The sequence below is a fragment of the Aythya ferina genome (assembly GCF_964211825.1).
Source record: "Aythya ferina genome assembly, chromosome: 1".
Classification (NCBI taxonomy): domain Eukaryota; kingdom Metazoa; phylum Chordata; class Aves; order Anseriformes; family Anatidae; genus Aythya; species Aythya ferina.
In genome coordinates, this window is record NC_140296.1 from 194015509 (window position 1) to 194037373 (window position 21865).

Below are 21865 nucleotides of genomic sequence, written 5' to 3' on the forward strand. Positions count from 1 at the left end.
AGATGTTGTTCCCAAAGTACTTCCATTTACCCAGTTCTATATAAAACACTGGCACCCAGCACCACTCTACACCAAGTCTGTGGATACATTGCTCTGAAACTGTTGGTTTGTTTTTTGTTTGTTTGTTTTTCCTTCAAAATGCCAAAATGTTATAATCTGCTGGGGAGAAGACAGGTTACAACAAACCTCTTACTTAAAACGCAGCTTTGGAAACGTTTGGCTTTGAAAGTTCACTTTGACAACACTGAAAGTACTGCATTTGCTTGATTTTAGGTTTTATTTCAGTTACTAAATAAACCCTCTAGCCAGGGCTACAATGCCAAGTCCATTTAAGGTCTCCAAAACAACAGAACAAAGCGAACACCGGCTTCTACAATTCTTTTTTAAGGGGAAGGGCAGGCGGCGGGGGCCGGTGTCCCCTCAGCCCCACCGCCCCTTCCCGCCCCCGGCCGCGCTGAGGCGACGGCAGCGGCCACTCCGCCAGCCATGGGCACTCGCCAGCCCCGCGGCATGCTGGGATTTGTAGGCGGCGGCCCGCGTTCGCCCGGCGGGGCATGGGGACCACGGACTACGACTCCCAGTAGCACCCGCGGCCGGCGGACGGAGCGGGCGGGGCCGCCCCCCCCCCTCCCCTCACTACACCCTGCCCGCGCCCCCGGCGCTCACCTTGGGCGCGGAGGGGAGGCGGCGGCGGCGGCGGCGGGAGGCTGGGGCACGGCCGGAGGGAGGCAGCGGCTGGAGGTGAGCGGAGGGCGGCTGGGCTCGTTTGTGGGGGCTGGCTGGGCCTCCTGAGGGAGGAAAGGGGTCCCTCGTGAAAGAGGGGGCCGTCCTGAGGGGGTGGTGTCCCCTCCTGAAAGAGAGGTCCCCTTCCTGAGTGGGTGTCCCCTCCTGAGGGGGGTCTCTTCTGAGGGTGTCCCCTCACGGGAGGGGTCTCTATCCTGAGAGGGGTGTCCCTCCTGAGGGGATATCCCTCCTGAGGGGATGTCCCCTGAGCAGGAGAGGGTTGAGAGATCAGTCGTTTCCTCATCTAACGCTTTCAGCCCTCTGGTGCTGGGCTGCGGGCTGTTGGGGTTAGAGCAGCCGCCTCAGTCACGTACCAAGCAGAAATAATAACTGCTTCCCTCTCTGCTAGCTTCAATCCGAAGGTCTTCCAGACCTTTTAAAATAAACAAATAAATAAAATAACGGGATTGAGCTGTGCTTTTTGCAGTGTTCTGCCAAGGGACAGCACTGAGCCTCCCCCCGGGTCAGTGTTCTTCGCCTTACGGTCTGTGAGCTGAGGGAACGTCCCGAACTCCATAGAAGGGCTCAGTGAAAGCGACTGGAACCACCAGCCAAGAAAGTAAGTAGGCTTAAACGTGTTGTGCTGGTGTATGAGCTGCTTTTCTACAAAACTTCGGCGTCTGAGTGTTGAAAGAGGGCTGAAAGCTGCCTTCAGGATGCTCTGAAATGTCAGATATCCACGTGGCTGTTGCAGCTGGCATCCAGAGATACGCCATCAGTAATAATAATCATTAAAAACCTAGCAATTGCTGCCTTTACTTTGTGATGACTGAGCAGAAAGTACATTCATATCTATTCCAGTTGCTCAGCATTAGTTTGGATGGGGAAGATTGACAAGTCTGAACTAGCTCCTGGCCACTGGCTTTTTTTTCTCCAAAGTTTTCGCAAAAGGAAACCAAAATTTCCAGATAGAGTTTCGAAGCTTTTTCTCCTAAATGTGCAATACAATGTATTCTAGGTAATAGGCATCTTTATTTATGAAAGTTCCCTAACATAAATCATATGCTACTTCATTAGCTGCTGTAGAAATGGTACAATTAATCCCTTTACCTGTACAGCTTCAGACAGCAAGCACGTGTGGGTCACTTGCAACAAATTAACTCTGTGGAGATCAACTCTAGTGTTGGCCTTCCTATTTTGAAATAGTTGGTTTATGGCAATTCCAAGTATTTCTGGGACATGTGATAGATGTTCCAGTACTGATTTTAGCAGTGTTTCTGAACTAAACTATTTTACTGATTGTCTTGCAATGCATTGCCAAACATCTCTGAAATGGAGTAGCAAGCACTACTTAGCATTGGTTACTCTAGTTGTTACTGAGCTAGGGATCACAGCCCTCAGTGAAGCAGTAGCAGCTCTAAGTCATGCTGTAAACTTGACAGGCTGCAACCAGAATAATTTAGGGAAATACTGAGGCACAAACTGTGTCTGGTTTATCTAATAGGCAGCTGTTAAGGCTTAAGATGTCATTGTCGCCATATCTCCAGTTTGAATGCAGTGCAACTGAAGCATTTATGTTATAGTAACTTTCCTAGCAACTTTGTAGCATCAGAACTTTAGCTGGATAACAGAAAGACAGTGGACCTCAAAGAATAAGAAAATGACAATGACACTCTATCTGTGCCCGTCTAGGAGATGTAGATTTGATGATTAAATCGGAGTATACAAAATTCCTAGGGATAGCATTTGTTATTTCAGCTGCCTCTTCTTCCTCCAGAGTAACATTGTCACACAGGGAGAAAGCTGTAAGGTCTTTTGTGCTAATCTACTAATTATGCTATCTTCTCTCCAGCATGGAAACAGGTTGCTTCACTTTATTACTCAAGATTCAGTAGCTGTCATGAGTTCCCTCATTTCTTCCTACCAGTCACACTTTTTCCAATAGCACAGGGGTCTTCTGGAGTGTCATGAGTTTCCCTGTGACCAGCTTTCACTTCCTTCTGAACCTGATGAACTAATAGACTTTTCCATAAGAACTGTTCTTCTAAAGCCTCTGTTTTGCTGTCTGGTGGCTTAGTAGATTGATAATTTTTAACACAAGAAGTCTATGCTGAAGTTAAACTTTTCACACTCAAATCAAACTATTTCCAGTTAAGTTTAGAGAATTAAATGCCTTCTTTATCCTGATGTTTCCTTCTCTAGACCTGTTAAGCAGTATAATGTCCTGCCAGATCAGTTACATTGGTAAGATCTTGATTTTTATTAAGGATCACAAAAGTCCATGTATGAATAACTGGCCTCTGTGGGAACCTGGGCTACTTTTCCTAAAGATTTGCATTAATGGTTTCTTTTGGTTTGTGCTGTAGCAGGCTGGGAGGACCTTCCATGTGACAAACAATAGCATGATTACAATTTTGGGAGGTTTTTGACAGTGACTGGGTATTTTCAGGGCCTGGGTGGAGTCTGTTTCTTCAGTCTTCACTGAAGATTTCTTACCAGTTTTGCACAGGTGGTGGATCAAGTTTTGCTGCTCTGCTTTACCTTCTGCCTACCTTTGTGTATGTCCAATTTTGTTTGGGTTCTTTGTGGTGGTGGTGTTTTGTTGTTGTTCTTTTTCAGCTAATTAATATATAAATTAATAGTCTAAAACCTGAGATTCTGACACCTAGACTGGGCTAGAGCTAATGTCAGATTGTTCATTTTATGCAAATCAGGGTCTGAGACAGGGCTGTAGCTTTCAAGAGCTTCTCATATAATCTCTCATAACTAAAGTGTGAGCAGAACTTTGCAATCAGATTAAGGTTAAGCTGGCTAGACATTGCAAAATTTGAATTTTGGGCAGCTAGTATTCGTGGAGCAGAATTCAAAACATAATATACCACACTGGCGTCACTACTCCAAGGTGCCTGCTGGGGAATGCTGCCCGCTCTTGTTGTGGCAGGAGCTCTGCTGAGCTCAGGCATGTCTGAAGAGTCATGTCTGGACCAAAACCACAGGTCTTTTTCATAGATGCTGGCATCTCTAACGCCGCCTTTAAATGCTGAAGTTTTGCTGCTGCCATACCTTTATGGCACAGCGTGGTTGAAGTCCTTTTCCAGAGAAAGGAAAACCTGAGTTCAGTTACCCCTTCAGCACATTGGGGTTTAACCCTGCCTCGCCCATTTACTAGAACAGTGCCTACTACACGGTTTTGACTACAACGCTGTTTTATAAGCCCTCCTCATTTCTTTCAGTTTTAATATTTCTTTATCTTCTGCCTCTGGTCCATTTCAAAGTTCAGCTTGGAATTCTGCACTGTACATCTTGTCCGGTTGCTTTCGGTTCTGTAGTGTGTTTCTGTGTTTTCTTTTCCAGTTTCTTGTTTAAAATTGATGCTCATGATCTTTTCCAATACGGCATTGCAGTGCTGCAGATCCTGCTGTACTTGTGGCCACACAGCTGACCCGAGCCTTTTGTATGTGCATTTCTGAGGAAAGGAGGTTCTTGCAAGAAGTGGTCAGAGCAGAAAAATAACTCAGAAGAATTTTTCATTTCATTTGATGATCATCAGCCCAGGCAGCCTTGTTGCTCTTTCAATTCTTTGCTGATTTCACCCTGTTTGTGTTTGCTGTTGGAAGAACCTGTTTGTGCTAGGGGTCAGTTGGAGAACTCTTCTTTGTCCCTACAGTCCCATTTCAAGTAAGCTTTACTTATATCTGTATGAATCTGGTATAGATGAGGTTTTGGTAGGTGGTCTCCTAGCTTTGCTGCTTGCTTGAGTGATGGGCACCACTACTCCCTTAAAGCTCTCCTCAGAACATACTTATCTTCAGTTCTACCAAATAAATGGCACCGATTTATGAAGACCTCACCAACACAGCTGAAAATCTGGTGCTTCAGTGGCCTTGTCGAGTTAAAGTACAACTGTGAGGGCATGAGCCTGGCAGGCTGTTTCATCAGTCCTGTACTCTTTACTGTAAACCTTCAACATAGGAAAGTGTGCAGTGCAAACCAATAACTGGAGCCAGTCCAAAGCAATTTCGGGATGTTGTCCTTGGTAATTGCACTGCTGGGATTGTGGAGCTGTTTCTTTAGCTGGGTAAAGATGAGCTTTTAGCTTGTGGTTTTAGCTTGTGTAGCAAAGAGCAGGCACAGAGCTGTCACCGTGGGGTTGAGGAAGCAGACTGTGATGTAGAGGGGGAGGACTCATTAGGTGGCTCCTCCGCTGAGGGAAGTGCATCATGTAACTACTCCCTTTGGCACACTTACTGAGTGGCAGCTGGCATTTAAGCTCCCAAGGAGTGCTGGACACACTTCTCTTTCTGGGATTTATCTTATCAGCCACAGAAGAAAAGCGAAGGCATACAGTGAGCGCAAATAAAGGAGCGGGTTGGTGTTTAACCTGAGAAGCTTCTGTACAGGTTCATGTCGCTTACTGTGAATTTTAAATATTTCATGGAAAAGCAGTACTGGCCACCGCACGCTTGTGGCCTTCCTGCATAACCTTGGCGTCAAGATGTCGAAGAAAGTCATTTCCACTGGCTGGCAATCACCTTCAGAGCGTGAGGCAACACCCTTAAGTACATAGGAGACAGGAAGACGCTATCGCCTGAATAACCTAATCTTAGCCAAGCAGCAGTTGCATAAACACGGGCAGAGTATGTCACAGGTCAAGTCCTACTCACTGCTTTTCTAGGATTTAATTTGATACCTGTTGTACAAAAGACATAACCAGAAAATGTTTGCTATAAAGTAACTGTCAAAGAGCTGTTTCTTCTAAACACAGATCCTCACATGGGTAGAGAAGTTGAACTTCTCTCTCAAAACTAGCAAGAAAAGATCTGCAGCTTGATTAAAGAGCTATTACTGCTTCCTCAGAGAATACCTGCCCTACATGAAGCTCTTTGTTGGCTTTTTCAGAAACAAGAATCCTTCAGGAATTTCTTCAGGTGTGATAATCGTTGTACCCTGTCCTGCAAAGGGGCAAATCCTTTCTGAAACAATTAAGAGGTTACCTAGATGATCCTTAGAGAGACTTTAAAACCTCTCATTAGTTAAGTAAAGTAGTTACTTGATGCCTTGTTTTCAGCAGCAAAACTGGGATATAAATTTATAATCCTGTTCTAAATCCCCTCTTCCCTCCTCCCACCCCAGTCATTTCTTCCTGTTAACGTTCTGTGGCTCACTATCCTTCAGCTTCCCTATGGTTTCAGAGGTTCGCACTATAAATATGATCACTGAAATTAATCTGGTTATAAATAACAACCTTCTGCCTTTTTTTGTGTGTATTTTTAGCCTGATGCAGCCAGTTGAGAGGCTGGTGGTGTGTGTAAACAGGGCTGAGGAAGCAGTCTGTGATGCAGACTGGGAGGGCTCAGTAGGTAGCTTCTCCATTGAAGGTGGTGTACCATGTAACTCCTCCTGCACAGTCAGACACTTGTTTGCTGGCTGCTTGTTCCACTTTGCTGGGAAAAGATGGATAAAGGGTGCCACGAACACTTCTAACGTTCAGCTGGAGGTCATTAGTGCACTACTGTTACATGGACCATCGAAGTGATTCTGGGTTAGCTTGGTGTGTGTGCTTGATCGTGATTCTTGTTCTCTCCTCTGATCATTCTGATGGCTAGAATGAAGACTGCTCTAATAAAGTTTTTGGCTGTGAATTTCCCCTGAGGAAATGAACCTAGCTAATGATTACCTGGCCCTGAGCTCCATGAAGGGCTGTGCATCCTTATCAGTTGGCTTAAATGCAACACAGCAGTCATTGGCCACAATACCGTTCTGATTAACTTATCTGATTCCACTGTCTCTAGCTACTGCTTCTGGAGATCAGACAATATTCTGAGGGGGGTGGGTATGGCAGATTCAGGCCATTCATGACCTTTGCAAGGACAGCAAAGCCACAAGAAGTACAAATAAGGATGATCATATTTCTGTGGGTTCTCATGGACATCAAAGTGTCTGCACTGGAAACAGAAGCCATCTCTTATCTGCATCTGACTGGCAGGGAGACTGGTGTTTGCTGCTCAAAGTGCTTCAGGTGTTTGTCTTATGTGAAACTGATTAAACAGCTCAATCAGTGTAACAGGTTACCAAAACATTATCTTGTTGAAAACAAACAAAAGATTGCTATTTGATAAGAGAGAACATTAGATACTCTAATAAATTCATTAGTCCATGGAATAAATCATTAGAAGCTGAAGTGTTTTTTTTGTCAAGGACCATGAAGTATGAAATATCCCTTATGCCTAAGGGGTAAGTTACGTAATTTTTCTAAAGGTCTGATTTGTTACCATGTCCTGAAACAAGGATCTCTGTGCTTCATGTGTTGTTATGCTCTTTTCAGCGGCTAAATGAGCAGTTTGATAGAGGAAATGTCATGCTCAATCAGCCTGAGGAAGGTGAGGCTGCTGCTGCTCCACATCCCCAGATCCAACCAGTAGCAAGGCTCAAGATGTGTTCCCAGCAGGTACACAGAGCAAACGTACACTGCATATTTCTGTATATATTTGGCCAGCCACACAGATTAGACAGCACCAACATGTTCTCATCCTTCTGCCTTTCTGGCACGGAGATCCACAGCAAGAACATGCATGAAGACTTACACATATGTATGTAGGAGGTGGATCCCTCTGGCAGCTGGGCTCAGACACACAGGGTCCAATAACTAGCTCCTGCATCCCGGTGTCTCCACTTGCTGGCAGCTGGACCCCAAAGTCCCCCCCAGTTGCTGCACATGCACACACATGGCTGGCCTGGACTTTCCAGCTCCTGATAGCTGCCTGCCCTCCGTGCTCTTGCCCCTAGAGATACACAGGTGCTCCCACACCCAGAGCTGGCTGCAATGCCCCTGGCCCCATCGCTGGTCCCCTTCTGCTGCTCTGAGTGTGTGGAGATGGGCTGATGGCTCCTGCTGTGGACCTGGGAGTAGCGTAATGGGGTTATTAGGGCTCCCACTCCTTCCTGTGTGTCTCTGAGGAGCTTTTATCACGTGCCTGGCACAGCTTATGTATCCATCTTGACTTTTTATGTGGAGTAGAGTGGAAATTTTGTCTGTCTAAAGGCTGAATGGGGATTCACAATCCTGATTTTTTTTTTAATGTTTCACCAGAAAGTTCCAGAGTGCATTTTTTACCTTACAACCTACGCAATGAAAATTCTATTCAGTTCACAAGTTGTTTCTTAATGTGTGAAGCTTTATAAGAGGGCTACAGTTATAAGCCATCTATTCACTAGTGGACTTAGTGGAAGTAGCGAAGGAGAAAGAAGGATGATAAGCATGGAAAGTCCATGATAAGTCCATGGAAAGAGTTCATTCCTTATGACCCCACCCAATCATTTTACATCTGCGTTGTGAGAAGTACTAAATGTGAGAAGTTGTGGTTCTTAAAATTGCCTCAGTTTTGTGCCTAGCCTCTTCAGACACTAGGAGCAGACCTTGTAATAGCTCTGTTTCTCAGTGTATGTTTGGTGGAACATATTTTATGTAGTGTGAGTGTATGTTTCCACCAGCCTTTCAGCTGATGGCACTCCACTACTATTTGTAAACTTAAAGGTACTTAAATATTCATTAGACTTTGCAGTTCATGATCAAACTCGGAGTTCCCCAGCACAGATGCATTCCTCTAGCACAATGCTGTATTAGTACTTTCCGCCCACACTTTGCCAAAGCAACTCTGTGCTTAGCTGCCAGAAGGAAGGCTTTCTGCTCTTTCAAAACAGGCAGGTCATTATTCTTCATGTCTCCAAATCAGCATAGATGGCTTGACAACCCTGCTTTATCATCTAAGATTGGGAAGAGAAAGTGCTTAATTACTAATGATGGTGTTATAAAGTGATGTTTGCTTCACTTTTTTTTTTTTTCTTTAACACCTTCAGTTTGATAGTAGCAGTAAAGACAAGAACAGGTCTTTATCAGTCAGATAAAGAATTGGCAACTCTTAAGTCTTTTACATGCACCTTTTAAGTACTTTAGCTCAAGTTTTATCTGGCTGATAAGATTAATGGCAGTGTTTCTTAATAGAGTATTAATTTTCTCCTTGCTGTGAAGTTCAAAGGTTGTCCGAGAGTAGTATTCCACTGTTAATTGGGCCTCACAAACACCCAAAGATCTGCTTTCTCTTCCCTTGTTGAAGGTCTGGGAGTTTCGGAAATCATAGCATTAAGCTGTGTCCTTGTGGGAATGACAGTAGCTATTTTTGCTCTTCCTTGAGCGTGTTGGGAGTGAAGGACAAGGCTGAATTTCCAAATCCTCAATACCTATTGGCAAACTGTCATATTGGTAGCCAGGAACCACTTGGAGAGACACTGAAACCAATCACGAAATGCTACTCTCTCTCTCTCTGCAGCTTCTCTGTGGACAATGTGTATTGTCTGTTGTAAACACAATCCATACATCTTGTTTTGTGTCCACTTTTGGGGAAAAAATAGTGGATGGTATTAAAGACTTATCTTTTTTATGTTGTCCACAGCTTGGTATTCAAAGTAGTCATCAGAGAATATGGTTATTTAGGGCTGTTAAGCTGTAGCTGTTGTGTGGATTTACAATCCCTTTTAATGAGATGTTATTTGCCATTATTTGTTGTATTTGTCACATTTGTCTTCTGGTATCCACCATGAACCATAGCTAAACACAAGATCCTATCCTGCACTGTCCTGCCTCCGGTTAACTTTCATGTTAGGCTGTTCTCATGATTCAGTGCAGCACAACTCCCTAGTTCAAGCCAAATCAGAAATGCTCAATCTACAGTTAAACTTCTGGACTAGGGGATGGTGAAACCTAGGTTATGACCCCGGCAGTATTTCAGACTAACACTTGCTGTCATCTGGGTAGCTGATTCAGAGCTGAGTGCAGTTCAGCTAGTCAGTTACATCTGGATCATTTATTTTACTGTGGCAAACAGAAGCCCTGGGAAGGACTGGAGATGTGTTGTTCTGAACATGCTGGTAGTATCTGGAGCAGTGTTGACACGTACCTAGAAACGAGGAAGGAAATGAAGATCTGAAGTTCTATTCATAGCTAGATTTACACTACAAACTTGCCTGGCTTCTCCAAATATTAACCAATCTATTTGAAGCTGAGCAAACTTGAACATGGAAGATATGTGACCTGATTAGGACCTCAGTTGTTTGGAGTTAGCAGGGGATTGTTTTGTATTGCTGGCTTTTCTGGAGCAGGAAGAAGGGGTGCATGCTTTTCACACCTTGGCTAGAAAGGTTTTGATATTATAATCTTGTTTTATTGGAACAGCTCAGTGAAAACCAAGCCTCTGGGCTAATATTGTTTGTTATCCCTACTTATGTGCCTTTTGCATGTGGTTGTAGTTCTGGTTTGTTCTGATCTCTTTGGGTGGGTTTTCTATTTAAGACAGATTAAAATTGCTTCTCAGTTTGTAAATGAGAGTGTTCAGCACTCTGGACCCAGCTCTCTACACATACCTCACTAGTACTGAGCCAAGGGAAGAACTGCCTCTCGCAGGCTGCTGGTGACACTGTGTAATTCAGCCTAGGGTGCTGCTGGCCAGGAGGACACGTTGCTGCTTTATGTTTGAATTTGTGTCCACCAGTAGCCCCAGTTCTTTATGTGGTTTCTAGATGACTAAATATTAAATCCCCTGCATTTACTGGTGCATGCGGCTGTTTCTCCTAGACTTTGCGCTGCCCTTTGTTGAACTTCACAGGGTTCCTGTCTGCCCATTTCTCCAGCCCATCAAGGTCCTTCTGAATGGCAATGAAGCTGTCTGGTGTGTCAGCCACTCTTTTCAGTTTGAGATTGTTTTTAAACTTGTCTTTAAACTCTTCTGTATGTCCCATCTGTGTAAATGTTCCTGTACCTGATCCTTTTCACTGGGTGTAAGTTTTCCTTGCTCCAAATGTTCCCACTGGTCTTGGGCTGGGATTGCTGACGATGATCTTACCAATAAAGAGTGAGACACAGCTAATCTTTCTCCATGTCCTTTGTCACCAGATCCTATGTCTTTTTCTATACAGTGCCCACATTTTCTGTAGTCTTCCTCTAGCTGCTTATATATCTGTAGAAGCCCTTTTTGTTCCCATTCATTGCCTCCAGATTGAACTCAAGGCAGAATTTGGCTTTCCCTGAATGCTTGAACAGTGCCTCTATATTCTTCCTGGGTCATCTGTCCTTGTTGCCACATTTCATATGCTTACTTTTCGCCTACAAATTCTGTCAGGAGCTCCTCATTCATCTACACAGGCCTTCTTTCCACTCTTGCTTGAATTCCTGTTCATTGGGATAGAAAGTTCTTGAGTTTGGAGAAAGTGATCCTTGAAAATTTTCCAGTCCTCCAGGACTCTTTTTCTCTCTGTGGGTGTGCAGAGGTCTAGGACTGTGTGTCTGGTTTGTCACGATTCTGAACTCCTCCATCTCATGGTGCCTGCAGCCAAGGCTTCCCCTGAGCTTCGTGTTCCTGACCAATTCTTCTTTTTTTGTAAGTATCAGCACATCCCCTCATCAACTTCTCCATCACCTGTGTCAGGAAGCTACATCCAGCTACATCCTGCATCGCAGAAAGCTTCTGAAATGCCTGTGGTCTGCTGGGTTGCTCTTCCAGCAAGCATTAGAGTGGTTAAAATTTCAGTTACATTAGGATTCATGTGTATCTTCCTGTCTGGAACAGAGCAAGATGTGAAGTGGGAGGTGGTATTTGTGGGTAGGTAGGCTTTGATGCAGAAAGAAAGCACTACAGATTTTAGCAGCCAAACATACATCCTAGTATGGAAGGTGTTGCTTGCACTATGAAATGGGATACATATAATAATATGGGGGTGAGAGGGGGGAAAAAAAAAAGAGGCAGGACTAGTCAGAGGGGAGTTGCAGAGTTGCGGGTAGGATGATTCTGTTCCAGTGTTGACCAGATCAAAATCTACAGAGAGGGGAAAAATGTAATCTAGTAGTGCTGAGAGTTACAATCTGCTAATCAATAACATGAGAAAATAATTCACAAAGTGTCATGCAGGCTTCTTAGTAACTTGAAACTCTGGAAAGATGGAAAAGAAGCTTAAAATTCATTTAATTAGTACAAAGCTCACAAGTTCTGATAACGCCTTTGATGTGCTACTGTTTTAGATAGCTTATGTCATCTATAATATCTGAAGTAAATCTTGAATGTGGTATAAAGAAGAGTTACAGTTTCGGTAAAAATATCCTTTTGTGACTGTCTATGGAAAATCTTGCTTACAAATTAACGAGAACTGAAGAGATGCTAGGCTCTCTTCTAGAAGTCAAAGAACAGGGAGCCCTGGGTGGAAAATTCCAGCACCTTTGTCAGACTGAAGGCTTAGGGAGCAATATTGATATTTTGCTGCCGGGCAGCCTGTATTTGCTGAATCAGAGCATTGGACCAATCATGGTTAGCTCCGTCTGAGTGTTTAGGTGGTTACTTGTTTAATTTCTGTGTGGTAACCCCCTTCTGGGAAAGTATTGATGTACAGTAAAAAAAAAAAACTAAACACCTCCAAGATAACTCTTGGTTCAAGGCAAACACATGCTTAAGTGCCTCACTGGACTTGAGCCCGAAGAATTTTGGCCATTTCCCACTATTTCAAGAGGTGAAGCTGAAAGTAACATCTTTATCCAGATGAGAATAATTATGGCAAGATTCAGATTAAAACGCATGTATTTTCTCCTTATTAATTAATTCCCAGCATGGCAAAAACATCTCAGAGTATACTTACTTCCTGCTTTTCCCCTGAAAAAAACACTGTGTCAGTCTGAGTCAGACTCTTCCCAGCAAGAATCAAGAGAGGGGATGAAGTAAGTAGGAAAGGAAAGTGGTGTCTTAGGGCACAGATGAGTTCTCTACAGTTTTTCTCTACCCAGAACTACAAAACCCCCAGAAAAGAGCAAGGTGTGCTGTAGAAACTGAGTCTTACAGTGTCGTAATTCATCGCAGTACCCACAGTGATCACTGCTTTCCCTTCTCAGCTTCTGGGTTACAGGGATTTAACTGAAATCTGCCCTTTACTTTTAAAGACAATTTGGAAAATTTGTGGTAAGCTTCACTGTAGTCCTGTGCACTCACTTTCTGTCATCAAAGGTAGTGCTAGCCAGCATTTCTACTTAATGATGTAGTGGTCCTGTCATTTTGCTTCTATAAATATGGGGCAACAAACGATCAGAGATACGGCCCTGGAGAGAAGACGGGTCCTGGAGAGCTCTGAATTATAGCTCAGAGTTCAGATTTTGTATAATTAGGATTCAGAGTTATGTTTCTTGCCCTCCATTTGTACAAGCAGCCATCACAGGGCAAACTATTTAACAGAGCATCAACTGGACATGGTAGGGTGTTTTTGGCAGTGAGTCAGACAGACCAATAGATGCTTTCTGACTACTTTTAAAATGATATACATCTCCTGACTCCCAGTTTAGTGGGTGTGAGACAGAACAGCAGTAAGTGGCACATGCATTGAAATAACAGTTCTTTAAAGTAGGCAATTGTACATCCTTGAGACACTTGCTGTTTGGAAAAAGAAGCCTCAGAAACAGGGAAGAGAAGGCAGGTGAATAGATGCAGCAGGAAGCAACTGGTTACCTGGAAAAAAAGAAGTGGCTTTCTTATTGGTAAAGTTGGAGTTCTGCCTTTTGGAGATGGATGTGGCAGTTTGTGAGTAAGCAGGAAGTAACTCAGCAATAAAGCAATCTCCCTTCAATGCTGGCGTTTCCTTTAGAAACTGAGGAGGGAATGAGCAGATAAGCACGAATATAACCTTCCATTTTTGTGTTTCTGCAATTATTTACAAAGTAATTAATGCAAAAGCTTTCTTTACCTAAGAGAAGCACAAACATAATGGCTTGCATACAGTAAAGATCATGAGTGTAATTTATTTACTTACCGTTACAGACCATCTAATCTGTGCTTTTAAACATCGTTCACAGATCTGATACCTGGCTTGTCAAAGTACACTCTGAAAGGAAATGTCAAAAAAGAGGTTCAAAAACTGACGTTCAGCAACCAAACTCTTTTTGTCTACCACCAGGTTGTTCTGCGGATACTGTAGAGCTCTTCTTCCTTGGCTCTGGCTCAGTGAGATCAGCTATGGAACACACTCAGGAACATGGAGCATGTCTTGAGCAAACCCAGAAGTACTGTGTGGAGAGACCAATATATAACCAAGAGATCTTGCAAGGACAGCTGCGCAGGCGGGACAGAACACCTCAGACTTTAAGGCAGAAGATTGCACACTCTTGTCGGTAGGGTTTTGTGTCTTATGTTTGTTTTATTGGTTAGAGCCATTCTGGTTCTAAATTTATCCATGTACATAGCTGGACGTTTCTTCAAAGAAACCTATAAGATAAAAACCCTACTTTGATTTTCAGCAAGACCATGATGAAGTTGTGTTATGTGTTTTTATAGGGTAATCTGTAACTAAATTAAAAATGGTTGGGTAAATTAGTTCATTAGTTCATGCCTTCGTTAAATTGAAAAGGAAAATATGCAGCATGGGAATGCAAAGTATTAGTCAAATCATGTGATATGTGAATTCATAAGAGCCAGGAAAATATCTGGCCTTTTTACATGGAAATTCTTATGGCCAAATTAAGCCTGCTGTAATGGTTGGCAACCCTGCCCAGAGCCGGGGGGTTGAAACTAGATGTTCTTTAAGGTCCTTTTCAACCCAGGCCATTCTCTGATTCTATAATTCTATGAAATTTGTGCTTCACATGAGCATTTCACAGAAGAAGAAAGGAAGTGCATGACAGCTGTGTAGAAGTCCTTATTATTAGCCTAATAAGGACTTAATAGAGGTACTCCGTAGCTTTTAACTAACTGCCTTGGAACTTAAGTATCATCTGGTTAGACACAAAATGTCTTTAACTGTGAAACTCTTGCTCTGTAGTGCCAGAGCAGAATGGAGAGAAACTTCTTCTGGTTATTTTTCATTGGCTTTATACTTACCAGAGCTTCATTTGCAGAGTTCACACAGTTGTTTGCCAGAACCTTGTTCTGCAAGACAACAAATGATTTCTGCCTATGTGTCTGTTGAATATTCCTGTTCCCATGGTTTGACATTAAGAGATTTGCTTTGGTTAATGGAATGACCATTCTAATGGTCATGGCACCTAATTCCACCTCAAAAGAACGTATCTGTCCCAAATTAAAAATACATGGAACAAAATCCTCCTGAGCTGTGACTTCCTGCAATTCAGTCTGTTGAAACATAAAGTGAGGGTGACCAGTTCCTCTCTCACTTGTAGCAGTAAGCTTCTTCACTACGTCATTTAGTTCCATGAGTATTTGGAAATATTAACGAATCTCTGCGGTTCTCTTGCAGTTCCCCTACTCAGAGAAGCATTTGTATACTCCCAGTGTTATGTTTTTGCCCAAGGTTAAACTTTCTTACCACAGTGAAATCAATGCATGACAGTGCTGAACAGAGATATGTATTTCTTGGCCCTGTTCATTTGTCATGAGTCAGGGTTTCAAAAGGTTAATAACTCTGCTAAAAGACACAGGGAGCAGTGTTGCTGACTTCAGTGCCTTTTTTCCCAGGGTAAAGGAGGGTTATGTTCTCAAATAGCTTTAAAATTAGCCTGTCAGTATGTGACGGTAAAAAGCATTAGTAAAATAGTAGTAAAAAAAAAAAGTGTTAAAATGTCAAAAGTTATAAATAAAATGCATAAAGCATGGAGGCAGTAAATAAAAATAGGAAGAAGCACAGTAAAGTATTTTGAGACGTATGAGGGAAAAACACTGTCTGAAAGGAAGTTATCCTTGGGATTGTTACTAGAGAAATCATCTCAGCCACAAGTACTGGGTGACTGTCCAGTTGCGCACGGACTTGAAGTGGAACTTCCCTCTGAAGTTCAGCCTCACAAGACTGTGGTTCTCTTCTCCAGGGCCATAAGGTTCTGTGATTCTCTTCTCCAGAGCAGCAGCCAACGTGATAAAGGACTGACCTAATTGGAGTCATAGTTGTTTGTGCTTAACCTTTGTGCAGAAGCCACTGTAATCAGGGATCTGAGTCTGCATTTCACGGAGCTGTTGTCCTGCATAGGGATGAAACACTTTTTTACCTACTAGTGCTTAACTTTTTCTTTCTGCTTTGTCTTTTTCAGTTGTTCTTCTAAGAAAGCCAAGTCTCACCTTTACAGTTTCTTACCAATTTTAAAATGGCTTCCCAGTTACCCAGTGAAGGAATACTTATTAGGAGACATTATCTCAGGTATAAGCACTGGAGTTATGCAGCTTCCTCAAGGTGGGTATCTCTCTGGATTTATTCATCATCTTTGATTTTCTGCGTATATTTTTATGGTAGTGGTTGGCTTCCTGAACACGTGTTCATGAAAATAGTATGGGCCTTTCAGGTGTTTGTGGAGGCCAGTACAGCATTCTGCAGACTAGCCCATAATGAGCATTCCCTCAAATTTAAAGTCAGTGATACGCAGTGAATTCTCTGAAAGAAGCTTACCTTTAAGATCGATACCCACCGTTCTTAATGACAGAACAACTTTTCAGTTTAAATGCATGTTTGCTTAGTGCTCCTAATTATCTTCTGATCTCATTGGGAAAATTGTTGCAAATTCCCTGCAGAGGGAAGCAGTGTCTAATAGAGATAACAGACCTAGTATTTCAGCAGTAGTTCTGGCAGGATGCTCCTCAGGGGAGCAACTATTGCAGAGGAACCAAACTGAAATCAGTCAGAAGAATGCTCAAGAAACCAGAGACTGATCCCTCTTTTTATTTTAAGGATAGAAGCCACAGGTTTAAGCTGTAACATAGTGGTGGGCAACTATTTGCATGGTGGAAATAAATCAAGAGTAGCTTGTGTAACAACAGTGCAAACCTGTGGAATTTCTATGAATTTAGTTGGAAGCTTTACACCCCACGGAACCAGGCTCTGAAGCAGCATCAGACTCTCTAGAAGATGAAGAGAAAACGTGTTTTCACTGCTCTGTTCAGTTCTTGGTGACTGGAGTGAAGCCTTTTATTTAGCCTGACACTTTACTGTCAGCAATTTCAGAACTGTTACGGCATTGAAAAGTGACAGCATTTTTATTGCAGTGCTGTTATGGGGTGCCAGCATTTCTCTGGGAATGGCAGCTTCATGACAACTGCTGCAGTCCCAGTAGATTTCCCCAGGAGGTCTTGGATTGGAAAGAATCCTTGGTTTTGTACAGAGCCCAGTCCCACTGGGATCCTCGTGCTGAGGGTAGTTACATGTACATAAGTTTACTTGTGTTTTGGTTTATTTCATATTTCCACCTCATTCACTGCTTTTGAGGCTGAATCAGGCCTGAAGAATGAATCTATAAATCTGAGAAACCTAGGTTTTGATAGGGGGTGACCCATTAAAGGAATGGAGTATTCTAACAGTGCAATTGACCTTTTTATTTCTGCAGCTTCACAGATTTATAATTCTTTTATAATTAAGAATATTTTTTTCCTTACACAAACATTAACATCAATTTAACTTATCTTAAACTGGTAAGTTATGTGGTTAACTGTTAGATAAATCTGTGGTGCACTGGGCACAAACATCACCAGTTGTATACCAAGACACAGTTTACATGATGGCCAGATAAGGGCACTCAAAGTGGTTAGGAGTGAACTTTATACTTAATTTTGTGACTTTGTTTTAAATTAAACATTATTCTTCCCTCCGGTGATTACAGACATACCCTTGAACTGTTTCTAATCCTTCCCTTTCTGAAAAGACATAAGCCGAACTTTTATTTTTCTGGAATGGATGTAATTATAGCAAGCTTGAGGTCAAAGAAGCCTGGGAATCATTCCAGAAGGAACTACAATTACCAGGGTGTTTGAGCAGTGAACTCCTGTCATGTCAATATCTCTTCCTTTCCTTGGCACTGAGAGCTTTAAAAAAATGCCAGTACAAATGAAAAGGAAAGGGACTAAAAGGGTACTCAAATCAGGAACTTCGCATTGACCCACCCTCCTGGACTGACACCACTAGCTTTCAGTTCTAGTCGCTTTTACTACTAAGTTCATCACAATATTAAAGGCCAGGGTGTTATGCTACAGGGTGTTCCGCTGGTGCTCTTGGCAGGAGATAGCCCCTGGGACAAAGGATGTATGTGGGATGACTTTCAGATGTGCTTGATCAAAAGAACATTGCTGCAAGTGAATAATAGCATCGCCAGTCCAGTCCTGTTAGGAATAGGAATTGTTGGTTAGGTCGGGTCTCAAACATTGTTTAGGAAGTGAGCAAGACCCCGTGAGCTATTGCACAGCACAAGAGCACTTGGATGACACAGAAGATCATTTCCTAGCTTGTACTTTCAGGATAAACCCAATGCTTTGACTCTCAATTGAAACATAACTTAACAGGGAGAAGTGTTTTAGAGTATCACTGGCTCTCCTTTGGGGGTGAATGTGGTGTTATAACCCAGCAGGGCAGCCAAGCTCCACCACAACTGCTCTGACTCCCCCTCCTCAAAGGGAAAGAGAAAGAAAATACAATAAAAAGGGCTCAAGGGTTGAGATAAGAACGGGGAGATCACTCAACAATATTGTCATAGCCAAAACCAGACTCAGCATAGGGAGTTTAGAGAAATTTATTGCCTGTTACTGACAAGCTAGAAAAGTGAGAAACAAAGAAAACAAACAAAAACCATTTTCTCTCCCTTCACCCTCTTCCACCTTTTCCCCCCAGGTGGCACAGGGGAACAAGGAATGGGGGTTGAGGTCAGTCTGTAGTACTTCATCTCCACCACTCGGTCACTCTGCCTCAGCTGCATGTGGGGTCCCTCCCACGGGATGCTGTCCTTCCCAAACTGAGCCTGTGGGTGCTGCCCACAGGCAGCAGCTCTTCAAGAACTGCTCCCACACGGCTCCGTACCACAGGGTCCATCCCCCAGGAGCAAACTGCTCCAGCACGGGTCCCCCACGGGCAGCAGCTCCCCCCAGACCCCCTGCTCCTGCGTGGGCTCCTCTCCACGGGCTGCAGCTCCAGCCTGGGGCCTGCTCCTACAGGGGCTCTCCATGGGCCACAGCCTCCTCCAGGCCACATCCACCTGCTCCACCGGGGGCTCCTCCACAACTGCAGCTGCTCAGGATGGTTACCTTCTGTATCATGGGATGCACATGGTTTACCAGTGAGCCCAGTCCCATGACAAACACCTGTTCAGTCCCATTGAGGGAGAGCACTGGGGGAGGTGTTCCTCAGAGCTCTTCTCCCACAGCTTCATCCCCATGCTTGTCAGCTCCACCAGCAAAGGGGAATGGTGTGGATCCATTGCATGGGGCTTGGCATGTCTAAACAACAAAAAGGACTCAATGTACTGAATAGACCGGGAGAAATCCCAGGCTGTATAAGCTCAGTGTCCTTACAGAGCACAAGTAATGCTTCCCTGCTTGTTTTACACTTCAGAGCATGTTTTGCAGAACTGCAAATTGTTAGGTAATCCCACTTATTCTGGAATGATGGGGGAGAGAGGAAGAAAGTGCTCAATCACAGCTTGCCATGAAGGTCATGTCTGATTAAAAAGGAGGAGAAAAATCAAACGTGTCTGCTGGTTATGTTGTTTCAGGTTTGGGGCAGCGGGGAGTTTATTAATTTATTGACAGATCAGAACAAAAGTAATCAAAAGTGTTGGCGATTATTAAATGCTTCTAGGCAAAACAGTGAGTGCACAACTGGGCACATGCACATAAACATGCCCACACACATCTGCAACACCTGTGATTTTAGACTTGTGGTTTCCTGAGGTAAACGTCTCAGGTTTCTAGGCGCTCTCCTGCATTATTATACGTATTTACGAGTATTTCCTGAAAGGCTTACCTTCTAAATCTGTGATGTATCACTAGTGTTAGTGTTAGGTTAGTTCAACCCTAGAAGGCTTAAATCCTTACACTTCAAATGGTTTCTTACTCTTTGCCTAACATACGTATTTGTATCTGTTTTCTAGGTTTAGCCTACGCTTTGCTGGCAGCTGTTCCCCCAGTGTTCGGCCTTTATTCTTCATTTTATCCCGTCTTTCTGTATACTTTTTTTGGGACCTCCAAGCACATATCAATAGGTATGCCTATATAGACAATTGGAATTCTGTGTGCATGTCTAATAAAACATAAAAAATAAAGGTGGATAAATAGAAAGTGTGGCTGTTTTCCATAAAGTCACATTTAAGCGAATAAGAGGTGCATTGTTAAGGCTTGACACATTTGTGGGTTTTATTGTTAATTTATCCATCCTACTTAGGAAAGAACAGAAGAGCATGTTTTTCAGGTTAGATCTAGAAATGTGCACTGTGAACTCCTGAACTATAATTTCCTCTTTGTAGTCAACTCTCTGTGTGGCCACAAGTTTAATTTGCGTAACAGAAACTGAAATTAAAAAAGATGGTATTTACTTACCATAGTGGTCTGTATTCAACATCTAAGTAGCTTTAATGGTGCGGAGTACTGGAGCAGACATTGGGACTAAAAACTACAATATTCTTGAAGAAAACTATTATTAATTTAGTTCCACAGATCTATGCAGGTCTTTGTTAGGAAGCCTAGGACTGTTCCTAAAAAAATGCCAGTATTTTAATCAATTGTTTTCCTCTCCCTCCGATTCCAGGCACTTTTGCTGTGATTAGTATGATGGTTGGAGGGGTAGCTGTTAGACAAGTGCCTGATGAGGTGATTTCTGTGGGCTATAACTCAACGAACACTACGTATGCCTCTGAATATTACAGTGACAGGGATTTCAAGCGGGTGCAGGTGGCTGTGACTCTTGCATTTCTTTCAGGAATTATCCAGGTACGTGCTTGCAGTTGCAAGGGGCACTGGGTCCTAGTGGGTCCCCTTTCAATAGACACTTTAGCAGTGTGCAGTGTAGAATGCAGGCTGCTTCTTGGCAGGAGTGGTTTGTGGGGCGATACCTTGGAGGCAAGTCTGTGTCAGGGCATCATGGCTTAGAGTGAAAAACAGGACTTCCCCTTTCATTTTTTTCCATCCTGTCAGAAAAACTCTACCCGATGTTCTCTGATATGTCCCTAAATGCATCCAAATACACATTTGCATGTATTCCACATGGCACCTGCCAGTGGAGTGGAAGATTTGGTGCATTGATGGCTGCTTACTGACCTGTAGCTCTGGAAGGGCCAGGTTCAGGTCTGCCTGATCTGGCTGGGCACTGGGGTAAGAAGATGTGTCCCATGGTCTGTCTGCTATGTTGTGATGATGTTCAGGCTACAGTAAGACTCACGCTGTTATTATTTCTCTTCTTCATTAGTTGTGTTTAGGTCTCCTTCGATTTGGGTTTGTAGCCATCTATTTAACAGAGCCTCTGGTGCGAGGATTTACTACTGCTGCTGCAGTTCACGTCTTCACTTCTCAGTTAAAGTATCTCCTTGGAGTTAAGACTAACCGATACAGCGGACCCCTCTCAGTTGTGTATGTAAGTAGCTACCTTTACTAAATATGCAAATTCTACATTTTCTACATTTTCTACTGAATTTCTAATTTCTAATGATTATTTCATAATGATTTCTAATGATTATTTCTTAATATGCTGTTAGTTCACTAATCCAGAAAACAGAAATACTAACTGCTAAATAAATAGGAGGGAAAATAGGGGGGAAACTTAGTTACAAGAGATGAGGAAAAGGCGGAGGTGCTCAATGCCTTCTTTGCCTCAGTCTTTAGCGGCAATACCGGATGTTCTCTGGATACCCAGTACCCTGAGCTGGTGGAAGGGGATGGGGAGCAGGATGTGGCCCTCATTATCCATGAAGAACTGGTTGGTGACCTACTACGGCACTTAGATGTGCACAAGTCGATGGGGCCGGATGGGATCCACCCAAGGGTACTGAGGGAACTGGCAGAGGAGCTGGCCAAGCCACTGTCCATCATTTATCAACAGTCCTGGCTATCGGGGGAGGTCCCAATCGACTGGCGGCTAGCAAACGTGACGCCCATCTACAAGAAGGGCCGGAGGGCAGACCCAGGAAACTACAGGCCTGTCAGTTTGACCTCAGTGCCAGGAAAGCTCATGGAGCAGATCCTCCTGAGAGTCATCATGCAGCACTTGAAGGGGAAGCAGGCGATCAGGCCCAGTCAGCATGGCTTTATGAAAGGCAGGTCATGCCTGACGAACCTGATCTCCTTCTATGACAGAGTGACGCGCTGGGTGGATGAGGGAAAGGCTGTGGATGTGGTCTACCTTGACTTCAGCAAGGCTTTTGACACCGTCT

At 43.5% G+C, this 21865-nt stretch overlaps 1 protein-coding gene across 1 annotated transcript in view; it reads left to right on the forward strand.

The window, feature by feature from the left end:
• Positions 1–605: 605 nt before the first annotated feature.
• The window catches only part of SLC26A5 (solute carrier family 26 member 5), a 35911-nt gene continuing 14651 nt past the window's right edge, over positions 606–21865 (forward strand). The window contains exons 1-7 of the mRNA XM_084506954.1: positions 606–741; positions 1211–1342; positions 13702–13915; positions 15782–15921; positions 19595–19705; positions 20248–20429; positions 20905–21069. Coding sequence (XP_084363080.1) covers positions 13761–13915; positions 15782–15921; positions 19595–19705; positions 20248–20429; positions 20905–21069 — 753 coding nt within the window. The 5' untranslated portion in view covers positions 606–741; positions 1211–1342; positions 13702–13760. The remainder of the gene's footprint in view (positions 742–1210; positions 1343–13701; positions 13916–15781; positions 15922–19594; positions 19706–20247; positions 20430–20904; positions 21070–21865) is intronic.